Source organism: Berghia stephanieae, chromosome 5 (genome assembly GCF_034508935.2).
Source record: "Berghia stephanieae isolate SIO BIC M18660-M18661 chromosome 5, UCSD_Bste_1.3, whole genome shotgun sequence".
Taxonomy (NCBI): Eukaryota; Metazoa; Mollusca; class Gastropoda; order Nudibranchia; family Aeolidiidae; genus Berghia; species Berghia stephanieae.
This window is the reverse complement of record NC_088364.1, coordinates 29,513,912-29,530,633: the sequence shown is the minus strand read 5'-3', so window position 1 is coordinate 29,530,633 and position 16,722 is coordinate 29,513,912. Positions and strand designations below refer to the sequence as shown.

Sequence of the window (16,722 nt, the reverse complement as noted above, 5' to 3'; positions counted from 1 at the left end):
ACACTAATAATAAATTTTTTGCATCCTAGATTTTTTGTGTTTCAGCGGTAAATATCTGAAAAAGTATGTATGAAACAGTTCCATACAAAGTAAGAAATAATAATACGAGTACGAGTGGATATTGCGCTATATAATAGCTCATTTTAACAATTTTGGAAATTTAATCTAATCTCTATTCATAGAATTTCTATGTAACCAATGCATTTTTTGTTAAGATAATCACTTATTTAACGCCCTATTTTTTATTTCAACAGCGGATGCACGAATTCCGGAGTATTGAAAAAAGATCGGCAAGTCGATGTGAATGCACAAACGGTGAGTGTCAACAAGCATGTTTTTACTGTCTGTTGTTATCTAGTCAAAACCACAATATTATATATTATACCAGTGTCCTTACTTAAGGTCTTGGAAGCTCAAATCGAAGGATCATTGAGTAAAACACTTCTCATCATCATCATCATCATCATCATCATCATCATCATCATCATCATCATCATCATCATCATCATCATCATCACCATCATCATCATTATAATCATCCGCTCAATTAATCTATCTATCTATCTATCTATCTATCTATCTATCTATCTATCTATCTATCTATCTATCTATCTATCTATCTATCTATCTATCTATCTCTCTCTATCTATATATCTATCTATCTACAGACCTACCTCTCTTTTTTTTAAATATCTTATCTTGCTCTCTCTCTCTCTCTCTCTCTCTCTCTCTCTCTCTCTCTCTCTCTCTCTCTCTCTTTCTGTATGTGCTGTGTGTGTGTACGTTTGTGTATGTTAGAGAGAGAGAGAGAGAGAGAGAGAGAGAGAGAGAGAGAGGAGAGAGAGAGATAGTTAGATAGATAGATAGATAGATAGATAGATAGAGAGAGAGAGAGAGAGAGAGAGAGAAGAGATAAATATATATGCATTCCAAAATTCCTCCATCCCATTTCTTCATCTAAATTCTTCCTTCTAACCAAGTAATGAATTCTCATCGATAAAAGGCTATGTATGGCATTAAGACACGAGCGTGTTTTATCATCACTGAAAATGTAAACAATACACAATGCTAACTTCCAAATGTATTTAAGAACACGCAAATCTACTTTCCAATCATTGTCATTGTAAAATAGTTTAGTTATATCGTTACGCGTTACACGCTGGTTACGATGCTAGTAGTGTTTTTAGTATCTCATCGAATATACAAGGTTCTGATAACATACTTTCAATGGGACGCTATTCCATCATTGGAACAAAGGGAGAGACATTTTTAATTAAAGGAATAATGTATTTTTATGTTCATCTCGGTGCTTGGTTTAGCAGTGAGCAAAATAATAATATATAATAATAATAATAATAATAATAATAATAATAATAATAATAATAATAATAATAATAATAATAATAATAATAATAATAATAATAATAGATCTTTATTGTCCATAAATATGGCAATTTGTCATTTAGTTACACTTGTTATAATGTTAAACGATAACTAAGATTGAACAGATATTTCACTCCTACTTATTTTCTCTCTCTCTCTCCCTCCCTCTCTCTCTCTCTCTCTCTCTCTCTCTCTCTCTCTCTCTCTCTCTCTCTCTTTCTTTCTTTCACACGTGCGATATACACAACATAAAAATATTCATTTCGTTTTCAATTTGTTACGATTGTGGCAATTCGACACCAAAAATTATCATCATTATCAATTGATCAGTTAATCTTACATTAAATAAATTAATCAGTTAATCAGTCAACGAATCAATCCTTGGTTTTTCTGTACCATATGAAATATTCAAAATTTTTATTGCTGATGGAACGAACGTCGATTTATACTTGTTAGTTCTACATTTAATCTGACAAAACCTTCTCCCAGATGGTAAAAGACTAAATTCATGGTATAAAATATGTTTTTTATTGTTGGTAATTGAGAATGCTTTCCTTTCTATTGCTTTTCCATGAATTCTTTCTACTCCATCAAGAGGATGGTTTATTATTTTTGATGCCTCTTTGATAGATTTTGAAATTTTTGATTTATCTTTAAGTCGGCATCCTCCAAACCATATGGTGCAGCCAAACGCAATTACACTTTTAATCAATGAGTCATAAACTCTTAACATAGTTTTCTTCCTTACTTGAAATGTTCTCAATTTCCTTAGGATGTATAATCTTTGGGCAACTTTCTTAGATATTATATTAATATGTTGAGAGAAATTGAGGGAACTATCAATGGTTATTCCTAAATATTTAAAATAGTCAACTATCTCAACATCATCTTTACCGATCGCCACACACTTTAAGTCGTTTTTATTTTTTACACCAAACACCTGTTCTTTCGTTTTTTCAACATTTAATTCAAGCTGATTTTGTTTACACCAATCGGTGAATATATTTATTTGTTTGAAATAATTCTTTTCGGTAACTTTATCTTTTAATAAGCCAAGAATAGCAGTATCATCTGCATATTTCACTATAAAACAATTTTCAAAGGATGGTCTGCAGTCGTTGGTGTATAAGATGTACAGGATTGAAAATGATTGAACTGATGACTCTGATTCATGAGAGTTAGTGTTATGGTTTTAGTTTTTGTTATTTTCAACGGCACTCTACGCGTCGAAGGTCGGCTATGTAGATAAAAGTAACGTTTGGATTGATCCACACACCCTTGGTGGCCCTATCGTTAGAGTGCTGGATGTCGTAACATTCAGTGACTAAATCTATTGTGACAACATATTTTGTAGAAAAACTTGGAAATTGTAACATCAATAGACCCGTAACATACTCATGATGAAAAGTATTCAGGTAGAATTGTGTGTCACAGGCCAAGAAGTTAAGAAAAAAGAAAAGAAAAGAAAGAAAAGTTTACTTAATGATTCACTTATTCATCAAACTAAGTTATGATGGGCACGATTGTGTTGGTTAATCCAAAGTTCCCTTTACCAGTTATGAATGCTTAATTCCTTTATTTATTACACAACGCCATATATATATTTATCGATGCAGTGACATGCCACACCCCCTAACAAACCTTCTATCCTCTCTCACCCTCTGACATTCTACCCTTCACTCCATATTTTTCGGCATATGCATGCTATCGACACACGCAAACATGACCTTACAGCACACGCCTGTTTGTTGTTGACAAGAGAATCTGTGTATCTGTTTGCATTGTTCCCTCATTGTCTCAGGCGGATGGCTGGAAAAACGTAAACAATGCAACACTTAAAGTCTATATATATATATATATATATATATATATATATATATATATATATATATATATATATATATATATATATATATAACTCAACGCCGCAACTTCGTATTACGTTGAAATGAACCAGATTCCGAGTCACGAAACACGAAACTTTCGTAGTTTGAGAAGCTACGCTCATTTTTCTCAAAGGGAATTGTTAATTCAAAAAACAAAAATAAATATTTAGACGATAACTTACTTGTGTCCGGTTTTTACCTCGACGCAACGTGTATCTATTTGAAGGTCTGATAACTCCAATATATTATGAGCTCATTGTCGTAATGCCAACGCAAAGTAGTGTCCATTACAACAACGTTAGAACAGGCCCTTAACTGAGGTTATCAGACTTGCCAATATATGCACCGAGACCCGACATTATTCTGAATTGAGATGTTGGAACACATAATATTACTTAACTGGTCCCGCTTACACATCGTCTAAGATAAAGTAAAAATAACATTATCTCCCGATATTTTAATTTATCTCCGTTTATGTTGTATGGGGAAAAAATTGGTCTCACACATGATTCGTTTAGTTTCAATAAAGATTAAAACCTTTTTTTTCTGTATAGCAAGTTCAAGTCCAAGTTTATTTATATAGACTTTCGCCAACATCAGTGGCAATAAAAATATTTAAGATAATTGATGAATTCATAAATACGATAAAACGAAATAAGATGAAACAAAGGTGAAAATAATATTCAATTTAATGCAATAAAAATTGGTTGAAATTCGAATGAAACCCATAAATTCTCTCTCTCTCTCTCTCTCTCTCTCTCTCTCTCTCTCTCTCTCTCATTCTCTCTCACACTTTCTTTATTTCTTTTTCTCTCACACGGCGTGACCCCCCCCCCCCCTTCATGACAAACAGTGTGATTTATTTGGTAGAAAAATTGTACATAAATAAAATCGAAGATTCTCAAAAAGTAAGCTGATTCATAGATGATAAATCCGATTGCCTAGCTAAGTAGCAATCATTAACTGAGATACGCTTTAAATTATCTATTTATGGGACCCAAATATATTCGGTCTGTTTTTATAATAATATGTTATATTTCGTGATTCTTTTAAGATCTTTCTCCTATTAGAATCAGGATAATACAACGGTCGCCTCGTATGAAAACTGGCCGTTTTACTTTTCTAATGATTTTAAAAATTTATTTGGGTTGTTTTTGTTTGTTTTGTTTTGTTTTGTTTTTTGTTTGTTTTTTTTTTCTGTTGTTGCTGGGGGTTATTTTGTTGTTTTTTTTTTTGTTTTTTTTTTAACTCCCTGACTCAATTTTTCAATCTACAGTGTTTGGATATATGACACTGTTTGAAATGTTTAAGTCCTAGGTTTGAGAGTTTTTGCCAAGATGAGATTTTTTATAATCGATCGATATTTGAAGGTCGAGATTTCTGGCCAAAATTTTAAATGCATGTTTCTTAAAGTACAATAGCATACAGCTGTATTGTTACAAAGTATTTTTTTTCATTGGGTTAGAAAACACTTACCTTTAGCTCTTAGATAAAGATGCCACTAAGTTTGCCAACAATAAAACATAAAAGATAAAAATCAAACCTAAGACTTCAAGTTAGCTCAAGTTTGAAAATTTTATCCAGTGAAAGCCATTTAGATCGCCGATATTTGAAGTAACAGTTTTCTGGCCAAAATGAAAATAAAAAACCATGTTTTATCAAAGTATACCAGTGCATGTGTTACGCTACATAGAAAATTCCGATCGACTTTCGTGGAATTCGGGGCTCCAAGTGCAATATGCCATTTTGCATGTTTGTCTTTACATAACGATGTATACCAATGGGTCTCGATAGCTCAGTTGGTAAAACACTCTATTCACACGCAAATGGACCGACTTCGATCTCGGGTGGTCGAGATTTTTTTTCCGGACGTTGTTCCCCCATTCTCGTCTACCCAACAATGATTTGGTAGCTGGGTCTTTTAGATAAATCTGACGTAAAGAACTTTTTTGCCGCTTTCGCCCACTTTCCCACTTGACACAGCTGCCTACTTGAAATGTCAAAAATTCGTAGTTTCCAAGGGGAAAAAAGAAAATCCACTTTAAATATCTTTAAATAGCCCTCAACATGATCCAAAATGCTCTAAAGTTCTAAGGAACTAAACTGTCCTTTTCAATTAGATTTATTGAGTCAAAGAGAAGAATGAAGTTATGCAGCAGGAGCCAAAATCGTATTTATATATTTATATAACTAGGCAGGTCTGCCACTTGAGACCAATAATATCAAAATGGTATTAAGGCGGGGTGAATCGGACGTCGGAAAATTGAATTTGGAATTAAATGATAAGAAATACAATTTTTAAAAAGTTTTTTAAAATTTGCAACGTAATAAATTGTATTTATTCTTCACTATTATAACGATTAGAAATAGCTAAAAGTTTCATATTTGTGGCCAAAATTAAATTTCCAGTACCTGGTTTGTCTCGATAAAATACCGTTCTGATTCTGAGGGTCACATTTGAGCCAATTTTCGAACAAATCTCCTTAAAATTAGATAATACCACGTCAAGTACAGATGCCATTATGTCAAGTATCTTTCATGGAATTCTTGTCAAAGCAGCTTTGAAATGTGACACAGAAATACGCATCGTTCCTTTGAATCTTCGCTATTCATATATTTGTCATTGACGAGGTTGTCTGCATGATTTAAAAAAATCCAACAACATGATGATTTTTCCATACGGTAAATGCCAAAAGATTTAGAATCGTCGATAAATTCCGTTTCCCCCCAAAAAGCTGGTTTTACATGATAATAACAGATCTCACACCTCGCTGGAGAAATTGATAAATCAATGTAGAACAAGTGTGGATATTCTCTGAAAGAACTTCAACGAAAGAGGATGGTGCTACGCCGCGAGTTCAACATGAAAGGGGAGAATTTTAATTTATATCCGACAGTATGAAATAAAACATGATGTGTGATTAACATGACAAACGTTTAATGTGTAATGTTATATGATTTCATCGTCGTATTTGTGTCATGTGTATTGTGTGAAGTGCTATGATCATGACAACTACGGCCCTAATGTGTTTGGGCCTCCATAAAAGTTGGACTCGAAGAACATCGCATTGAGGGTGAAGTTTGTCGATGTCTTATTGTAAACGGTAAAGTCCGCCACCACAGACTAGTTGACAGATACTGCATTGGTCTTGCTGCTTTTGACTTGTCTCGATCAGTGAATCTGTACTACCTTGCCGACTTGAGTTGGTGATAATGTCCAAGCATAATCCTCTTTACTGGGTTCATCTTAGAATATTACCATTTAAAATAAATAATTGATAAAATAATATTTTTTGAATAATTTGAAATTAAAAAGAAACTAAATAAAGGGCTTTGGCTCTTCGAGGGAAAGAAACCAAGAGGAAGTGAATTTGTTAATAGAAAAGGATTATGGTTATGCGGTGTCTTTAATTTTCTACAAAGCTTATGGTGTGAATTTCTTTTTCATTGGAATTGTAAGCTTTTCCAGAGATTACTGCTTTCATCTATTTTTTTAACAGAAAACCTAGCCCTATACTGTCGAATAGGCGATTCAAGAATTGTGCAAACTCTAAATCAAAGAAACCACAAAATGTAGTCAATGAACCATATATTTTTGTCACTGTCTGCGGTACAGCTGAACACGGGGACCCCATAGGGATCACGCCTGCCGCTGCCTCTAAGCTACAGATCTGTCTCTGTGGGGAGCCTGTACATTAAACGGGGCGCCCCCAGTTAGATGGCTGTATTCATGTAAAAGCCACGGAACATTTACGCCAAATACACGAGGAAGAGCGCGGGATGGGGCCCTCATCCAATTCTATTGTACATTATACTCCCTTTTAACAGAATCTTCACCAACACTGACTTCATTCTTTGTCGTTTTCGCTGTTAATGTATTTTCTATTATGTTCTTCAGAATATCATTTCCTTTTTAACTATTATACCTCTTAATACGAAACACTTACGGTTAAAGATAGATGCGTGGTCTATGAATTGCTTTGAAGTTATTGATACTTTTACAGGGCACTTGAAATTTAGTTAAAACTTTTTATGCGTTATCAGATATAGCGTGATAGAGAGGTGATACTTTTAAGTTTATCAATAATAATTGTTTGAGGAGGTATTTATAGGAAGCAGGGTATTTATTATTACGTGCTGCTCAATATAAAGGGAACTAAAGCTGCTCTTGTAAAATTTCCAGTATGATAATAAAAAGGCTCTCAAACTTGTAAACAAGGTATTTATTATCTTTTCTTTCCGTTTAAAATCATCAAAATGTCTAAGTAAACACAGGAAAGTCGTTGTGGTGTAGATTTATACAAATGCGTTCATTGTTTGCTCAACATGAAATGCAAATTTAGGTTAAGCAGAGGTTATTTTGATATTTGTTTTACTTTGGATGTACAAGACAGTCTTAAATAAGTAATTTTGAATCGCAGACTCGCTCATAGTACTGTCAGAATTACCAACGTGCGTAACATATCATCTCTACTAAGATGTGATTTGCATTTCGTTAGATTATAGTATAGACCTAGACCTTCTGTTCAGATTTATTGCTTGAAACTTGTAATCTTGACGAAAATAATTACGCAACTATATTTTGAGACACCAGTTTTTACCAAGAAATAAATTCAATGATAAACGCATCATCACACCCTTTGAGTTTCCGAATTCCTATAGCCTAGCCCCAATTACCGTGTGATATGTATTTAGCTCTATCTTTACAAAATTATAACATAAAAGGAACGCTTTATTATATTATGACGGCTATTGTTGAACAGACATACCTCTACAGTTCACCGGGACATACCAGCCCGATGTTATCTTACTTGATATTCATTTTAAAGAAAATAAGTGATTAGGTTTATTAGGTTGAGAATCAAGCCGCGTAAGAATTTGATTTATTTCACCGTGTTGATAACTGACGGGTCCGTGGAGACGAGGAACATTTCAAAATACAAGTAACAAACATCCACAAACAATTTACTTGAATAAAGCTTTTTGTATAAGCTGACAGGGACGTTTTTTTGATCAACAACAATAATAGGGTTAAAGACATCGGGGAAGTGCGAAAGGGAATTTTGTTTTAAGTGAAAGAAAAGATGTGAACGTCATTGTTTACGACATTGACGTCGATAAAAATGAGGCATATCTTGACTTTTTCCGCTGTCGATAGCTAAAATACTTGTATATATATAATATTGAGGCCCCCATAAGGGGACGACACTCCTTGAACTTTTCAATTAAGTAGTTATGACGTGTCGGATATTTGGTGATTAGGATGTTTAAATAATAACGCATTTTCTTTAACTTTAAATGATCAGAAACCAACGTTCAGGAAATTTTACGTTAACAGCTCCCCTCCCCCCCCCCCCCCCCCCTCCCCTCAAGTAAAAAAACCAAGAACAAAAAAAAACATAACAAAAAAATCAAACAAACTAAACAAAAACAAACAAACAAACAAAAAACAAAAACATAGAAAACAGAACTAAACCAAAACACCAATTACCCAACCCCCCCCCCCCCCACCCCCACCCCAAAAAAACCCAAACAAAACAACAACAAAAGAAAACAAACAAACGACAATAACAAAAAAAAAATCTGATTTCTTGGCTGTTTTTTTTTCCTAAATAGGCAAACAATGGAACAGTGATTTATACCGTCGACTATGGATTAGAAACTTTAAAAATTCAGGTAGTAATATCAATTTTTATGTGCTCAGAATTTTTTTTTTTCAATCTGTTGCAAAGTGCATTATACATCTCGAGCAAAAGGGCATTGAGAAACTTGTTAAATGGGCCTTCGTATAATCCTCTTTTATATTCTTTATCATTTGCCCTTCTTTCCTAATTACCTCTCACTGATACCTTACCCTCATTTGCGCCTTTTATCTCTAATTTATTGGTACTGAAGGAGATTCAAAACTACCGTCGCTCTCTTATCGCTCAATCACTGTCTGGTCATATTGCATGGAATCTCATAGTGGAAAACTTTCCAACATGCAGCATACATTCGCACATACATAAATACGAACATGCATACATAGCAGGTAGGTACCAAACTGCTAATGAATCGCCAACGAGGAGATAGCAGGGAGAATATAAATGTTAGGATGCCATTCCAATTCAACAACACAGACATGTCATCAAGTTTCTAGACTTTGAAAAACGAGCTGGCTGATGTGTAATGAGGAATAAGAGTGTGCATGCCGGTCCATCAGTCGGTCAAACGGGCCTGGTTCTATAACCATCTGCACAAAACTGCCAGATTGCCAGAGTTCCTCGTGGCCGATTTCGTTTTCAAAAGTGGCCATATAGTGGTCTCACGGGTCCATACACTACTAACACTCTGCCTCCCTTTAAAAAACTCACTGGTTTTGATAAACAAAAAAAAATCTACTAAACTAAAAAAAAAAACTTGTAAAAATATTTTTAAAAATTAAGTTAAAGATAGAAACGCAATTTTCTGTGTGGCCAAGTTTGGCCACGCAAATTGCCATCTGACAGCTATGATCCGCACACCTGACTCCTGGTTCCTGTTTGGACTATTAAGCCAGACATTTCGCCTTTTTGATTTGGTTTCGTTACGTCACATCCCGTACACACATTCATTATCAGATCAGTTCTTGTAGACACATCGATCACCTGGTGATTCCAGACGGTAGGCTGCCATTTTACACTTTGAATTGAAAACATAGAGAAAGTATGAATGGGATGAGTTTGAAAGGGGTTGAAGGTAGGATGTCAACCAACCCAACTAATGATTTTGTTGTTTTTTTTTCTTCTACTGATAGGTTTTGTTAAATTGTCTATGCTAACCTGCTCTTGTATTGACTCGATTGCTTGATTTCATTTGGATATGGTGAAAAGTAACCTACTTATATTTCAGATGGTAGTTAACTCCCCCTCCCAAAAAAAGATATCTCTTGGTTTTCTAAGAGAGTGAGAGAGTGTGTGTTTGTGTGTATATGTGTGTGTGTGTGTGTGTGTGTGAGAGAGAGAGAGAGAGAGAGAGAGAAAGAGAGAGGGAAAGAGTGAGAGAGGGAAGGTAGACTACATTATATATTTTCAAGTTTTTTCATTGATACAAATTTAAGTATATTTGGTGTTGCCAGGAAATAAATTTACTTTTTAAAATGTACAACGACAAACATTTCATAGTCCTGAGTCAGCTCACAAGAAATGAAATGATAATCAAAAAAAAACTTTTCAAATTGACATTTGGAAATAATAATAATTTTAAAAAAGTTAAATCAGCATTATGAAACGAAGCACACAATAGACAATTTAATTAGATAAACAAAACAAAGCAGTGTGAAAAAGTGTGAAATAAATCTGTGAGTAGCCTACATGACACTTTTTTTCATCATTATTTCATCACTCCGGAAGTCATGCTGTACATTGTATCATAAATACACAGAGCATAACATTATTTTCAAATTATTCAAGGGTTTGTCTCATTAAAAATTATATTCTCATTTATCTCCACCTTGCCATCATACTCCTCCTCTTGCGCCTCCGCCACCTCCTCCTCCCCTTTCTCCACCATTATACCACCATCTCATTCTTTTCCTCATTTCCTTGCTTTACCACCACAACCACCACCACCACCACTTCCTCCTCCTCTTCCTCATCCTCCTCTTCCTCCTCCTTTTCCTCTTCCTCCTCCTCATCCTCCTCTTACTCTTCCTCGCCTTAACTTGCCCTTTCTACGTTCTATTTATTCCCAGTCCTTACTTATTATCCTCTTCCTTGCTAGCCCTCATCCATCCCCCCCCCCCCACCCCTTTCACCACACACACACACACCCTCCCCGCCACCCCTACACTCTCAACGTCACCACTGCCACTACTTCCCGTTCTTCTCCTTTTTCCAGAATAATATAATAAACATCAGAATTTCTTTATTAGCATTGTTTTTCACTGGTGGAATTACAAGAAATCGGGTTACCTCGATACCAAGTAATCGGTTCATGCACATCATAGTAATATGACAAATCATATCGGCTCTTTCAGCAACAATACCATTCTACACGCGATCGCACGCATATTCGTTAAGTACGTGAAAATTTTCTTTGAAATGCTTATCTTTTCCGCACGCGGCCATACGGGTTACGTCACGTGGTAATAAAGGCATGCGCGCGTGATAGATGGGTGAGTACATCTGCTGCTGCTGTTTCACTTCATTAGATGAGCACACTGGTGTTTGTTTTAGAACGCGTGAGGCAAATAAACCGCTAATGATACAATAACGAAGTTACCGTAAATTATGAACAGCAGAGCTAAAACATTTAAACCTGTCGTGAGAAAAACGGAGAATTGATTAGCTACACTTAATGACCTGAAAAAATTGTATTGTTTCTCACTGTGGTTAATCAGTTTTGAGCATGCCTTTTGACTGTGGCTAATGAAATACTTTACATTAATTTTGTGTAATATAAGAGGTAACAATGGAGGTGTCACTCAAAAACAAATGAGAATTTGATAATTAAGGGGAGAGAGGAGAATATGTGCTATGAGATGAGAGGAGAGGACATGAAATGGAAGAGAGGGAGAGAGAGAGAGAGAGAGAGAGAGAGAGAGAGAGAGAGAGAGACAGAGACAGAGAGAGAGAGAGAGAGAGAGAGAGAGAGAGAGAGAAAATAGGTCTAATGTTTATCTTCTTTTTGCCTTGCTCACACCTCTCAAATCGTAGCCATTTTCACCAGCTCCCCATTATTTCAATTATTTTATCCCTGTTCCATCATTATCATCGAGGACGTTATTTAACTACCAAGTTGATTGAGGTTAGAATCCCAATGGGCAAATTGAGACTGATTTCTTGCGTGATCTTAAATTATTCCTCGACGTTGCAATATATTATTTCACATTCAAAACTGTCCTTTAGAAACACAGGCCCCTAAAAATAACTTCAACAGGAATTTTGAAAATGAAACTTTACCTCTCCCACGCTCCTTTGCATTTCAACTCCCCGCCCTGAGACATTTCCTGATTACGGCCTGTCGTTTCAGGTTAGGTATCTTGTCATTTACCATCTTCCTCTATTTTCGCCAAATTCACAATTTGTGACCTATCGTCTTGTAACGGTATAATGTAGGCGTGAACCTAAACTCAGAAATTATAAACTTTGACCAAGATTTAATATGTTTTATATATTTAGAAGAGTGCATGTCATTTCGTGAACGAAGAGGCTGAAATTTTGTTATATAATGTGGACTTTGAATTCATCTTTTAGGATGTAGACTACACTGATATAATCCTACTTTGAGACGATAAGTTACACATTTATGAGAAAAATTGTTATAGAGGAAATGCCACTATCACAATAGTTGTATTTTTCTCCAAATTTGCGTTGGTACAGCTTTCATTTTCGTATAACCTAGAAATATGAAACGACTTATTAATATTTTGTTTAATTTCACATGATAGATCATAATTCTATAAATAGACTTCGAACAAATTAAATCTAAGAGATAGGTAATTGATCAAACGTATTTAACTAAGATCTAGCCATCACTTTCTCTCACCGCCCCCCCCCCCCTCTTTCTCTCTCTCTCTCTCTCTCTCTCTCTCTCTCTCTCTCTCTCTCTCTCCCTTTCTCTCCCTCTCTGTATTTGTCGTTGCGTGTATATATGTGCATATAAATCCGTATCATGTTTTGGTTGGAGGAAGATATATATATATATATATATATATATATATATATGTATGTATGTATATATATATATATATATATATATATATATATATATATATATATATATATATATATGTATATAGCTAGATAGATAGATAGATAGATAGATAGATAGATAGATAGATAGATAGATAGATAGATAGATTTAGAAGGAGGACGGATTGATAAAAATTCCTTACGATCCAGGAAGTTCATTTGGTTGCGCATGCGTTCCAGGAATGCCCAAATCTCATCAACGGCCATTGGTCACGACACTCCTGGCAGCGATGCAATGGTTCGTCTGACCTTATTTCCGGTTCGATGTGGCCAAGCGAGAGTAAAGGTCAGCCAAAAATATCGCCCTGGAACCTTTGATGGACATATCAGTTTGGTGTCCACATTCTAGAACGACTTCGTCATTTCTATCTTGATTGCTACCAATGAATCTGAATACGTGTATATATATTTATGAGTGTTGGTGGGTACTCATAGGTACGAAAGTGCTCGATAATGATGGTTAGAGCTAATATAGAATACAAATTGTCACTCACATCATGTGGCCGAGACGTTCGTTTCTGAAGACGTGGAATAAGCCCACAGAAACGAACGTCTCGGCCACATAATGTGAGTGACAATTTGTATATATATATATATATATATAGCAGCAATGCGTGTTGACAACGAACTAAGCAGTTTTACACCTATTAGAAGAGGAGTTAGGCAGGGGTGTGTTTTGTCTCCAGATTTATTCAACCTCTATAGTGAAATGATATTAAGAGATATCGAACATAAGAAGGGGGTGTGTATTGGAGGAAAGAATGTAACAAATCTGAGGTATGCAGATGATACGGTTCTACTGGCAGAATCTGAACATGAACTACAAGAATTACTGGATGTTGTAGTCAGGAGTAGTGAAAATATGGGACTGGAACTGAATATATCTAAAACAGAATGTATGACGGTATCTAAAAATAATAACCCACCAGCCTGTGTAATAACAAGCAGAGGACAAACAATACAACAAGTTGAATGTTTCAAATATTTAGGCTTCAATGTAACATCCAATGGAAAATCAGATTGTGAAATAAAGAAAAGAATAGGTATGGCGAAGAATGCATTCAACCAGCTGCATACAATTATGAAAAACAGGAATATTAGCATGAAAACAAAAATCAAAGTCCTGGATTGCTATGTACTGTCTGTGCTGCTATATGGTTGTGAGAGCTGGACCATAAACAAGACCATGGTTAAAAGACTGGAGGCAGTGGAAATGTGGTTTTACAGAAGAATAATGAGGGTGTCATGGATGGAAAGGAAAAGAAATGAAGAAATTTTAGAAATGGCAAACAGAAAAAGATCACTGATAACAAAAATCATCAAACGCCAAATGGAATTTTTAGGACACATTATCCGCCACCCTGGTTTGGAAATACTCGCCTTGACTGGAAAGATGAATGGAAAAAGAATAAGAGGAAGACAAAGAATAACGTATTTGAAAGGGATAAGAACTTGAACAGATGAAGCTGAGAAAGGTGGCGCTGCTTTAATAGAATTGGCAAGAGATAGATCAGCTTGGCGGAAGATGACCTCCGACGTCTGCTTCAGATATGGAACTACATGAGATGAGATGAGATATATATATATATATATATATATATATATATATATATATATATATATATATATATATATGTATATATATATATATATATATATATATATATATATATATATACAAAGTCAAGACTTTTTAAACTCCCATAAGTATATAATTTGAGTACCCTTTTCATTACATATTCTCTGTCTATGTGTATTTTGTATCACAATTGGAGATCAACAAAAATATACATTATTTGTGCAATTAGGACGGGAGTGTAAAAATCATGGACATTTACGGCAACATCATTCATTGCAATTCCTTCTTTCTATGAATTTGGTTATAACTGGAACTCAATAAAGTTTATTTTACAGATACCAGTATAGTCAATAGCTTTAACTATGATATCTGTAAAAATTTACATACTTATGATGAATAATAGACCACAAAGAATAACTTGTTTCGTCGTATATTCGCCGAAAGTATAACACAGAGTAAGGAAACAGCGGGGATTAGCTAAAAATATACACACAAAAACAACAACAAAACAAAAAACACACACACATAAAAGCAAAAACAAAAAAACAAAAACAAATAACAAACAAATATCATAGAGACAAAAAAAAAAATAACAAACAAGAATTCCGTAGAGAATGCCTTGTGTCATAGAGTTGATAGGTTCTTTCATCAGATTCATCACTCAGGAGTCATTCTTTGCAACTCCAGGTAATGGACCTGGCACAAAACATAATGGGTTGCCGAATTCTTTGGACTCCCAGACACCACAGACATCAGTTGACCTGACACGTCTCTTCAAAGGCCTATTCCGAGCAACTCTTCACAAGTGACACCTGTAACACAATTGTGTGAAGCACCCTTGCATAATTTACTCCATATTATTATTTTTCTTTTTAAAATCCATTTTATGGCGAGTCGTGGCTGGTCTTTTGCATTCATGAAACTTTTTTTTCTCTCCGAGTCATTAAGTGATGATGCAGGCTAGACTTTTTTTTAAAGGGCAAAAGAGATGCTCTCTATCGGAATTAGTGTGTATTTTAGGATTCTGTGTGTGTACATGTGTGTGTATGAGTGTGTGTGTGTGTGTGTATTTAAGGGAGTTCAAAGAATATATGCCAAAATTTGAACTTAAAAACTGAGTCCCCCTCTCTAGTCTAATGTGCCATACACTGACAGAATACTTTTTACCATTAAACTACAAGTATTTTATTTGAATTATGAAGATGCCACTCATATTCAAGGAAGCCCCAGGTTTGAGATCATTTACCATGGAATTTCGATGAACCAACATAGCCGGTCCAGAAAGATCGGTTGACTATAAGTAAGGTTGACTTTATCCAGTATCAGTGGAATAGTTTTAAATAAAGGACAGAAAATTTGGGACAAACACGAGGTGTTGAGTTTAAGAGTGTTGACTTTATTCAGATTCCATTGTATTGTCACTGACATATTTTGTGTAGACATATTCGGAGCTCTTTACGAGATTCCAATCAAATAGCACCAAAAAATATTTTTTTTAAAAAATCTGGCCGCAACCATAAATTCCTTATTTCTCGGCGATGCTATAGATATCATACACATTTACTTTTCGTGATAATCAATAGACTAATAATCACAAAACAGTCTTGAGCTTGCTCTCGAATTTGTAAACTGGCAATTCGAAAATTAGAAAATATATTGCTTGTGAAAGCAATGCATAATATAATCGCTCGTGGATGTATTCCTAAATTGAACAATACCTTCCGTAGACTGAATTTCTTTTGAAAACAAATATTCTAAGCATTCGTCATTTCAGTAAGTAAGGTGTCATTTTAAACAAAAAGGACAAAAATGCCAACCATTTTATAAATTGCATTGGACAGCTTGTATTCATTTGAGGCAGGGAGGCGTGGGGTTGGGGGAGGGGGTTGTTTTTTGGGGAGTTTTTATTTGAGACATGTCAGTTGCCCTGTTTACAGGTGAATAGTATCGGAGTGCTTCAAGTCATTTGAACACCTGAGACACCTGAGTACCTGGTGACAGGCAGGTGTAGGTGTAGATCTGTGTGTGCGTGTGTGTGTGTGTGTGTGTGTTTGCGTGTGCGCGAGAATGCGTTTGTGTATGTTTGTGTGTGTATGTGTGTGTGTTTATGTTGTGTGTGCATGTGATTGTTGTTGAGAAGGTGGTTGTAAATGTGACTGTT

At 35.1% G+C, this 16,722-nt stretch overlaps 1 protein-coding gene across 20 annotated transcripts in view; it reads left to right on the top strand.

The window, feature by feature from the left end:
- Window positions 1-16,722, top strand: part of LOC144972722 (uncharacterized) — a 206,160-nt gene that overhangs the window by 36,927 nt on the left and 152,511 nt on the right. For all 20 annotated transcript variants that reach the window (XM_078914296.1, XM_078914297.1, XM_078914290.1 and 17 more), the window contains exon 3: window positions 255-315. In XM_078914296.1, the coding sequence (XP_078770422.1) occupies window positions 255-315 (61 nt within the window). The remainder of the gene's footprint in view (window positions 1-254; window positions 316-16,722) is intronic.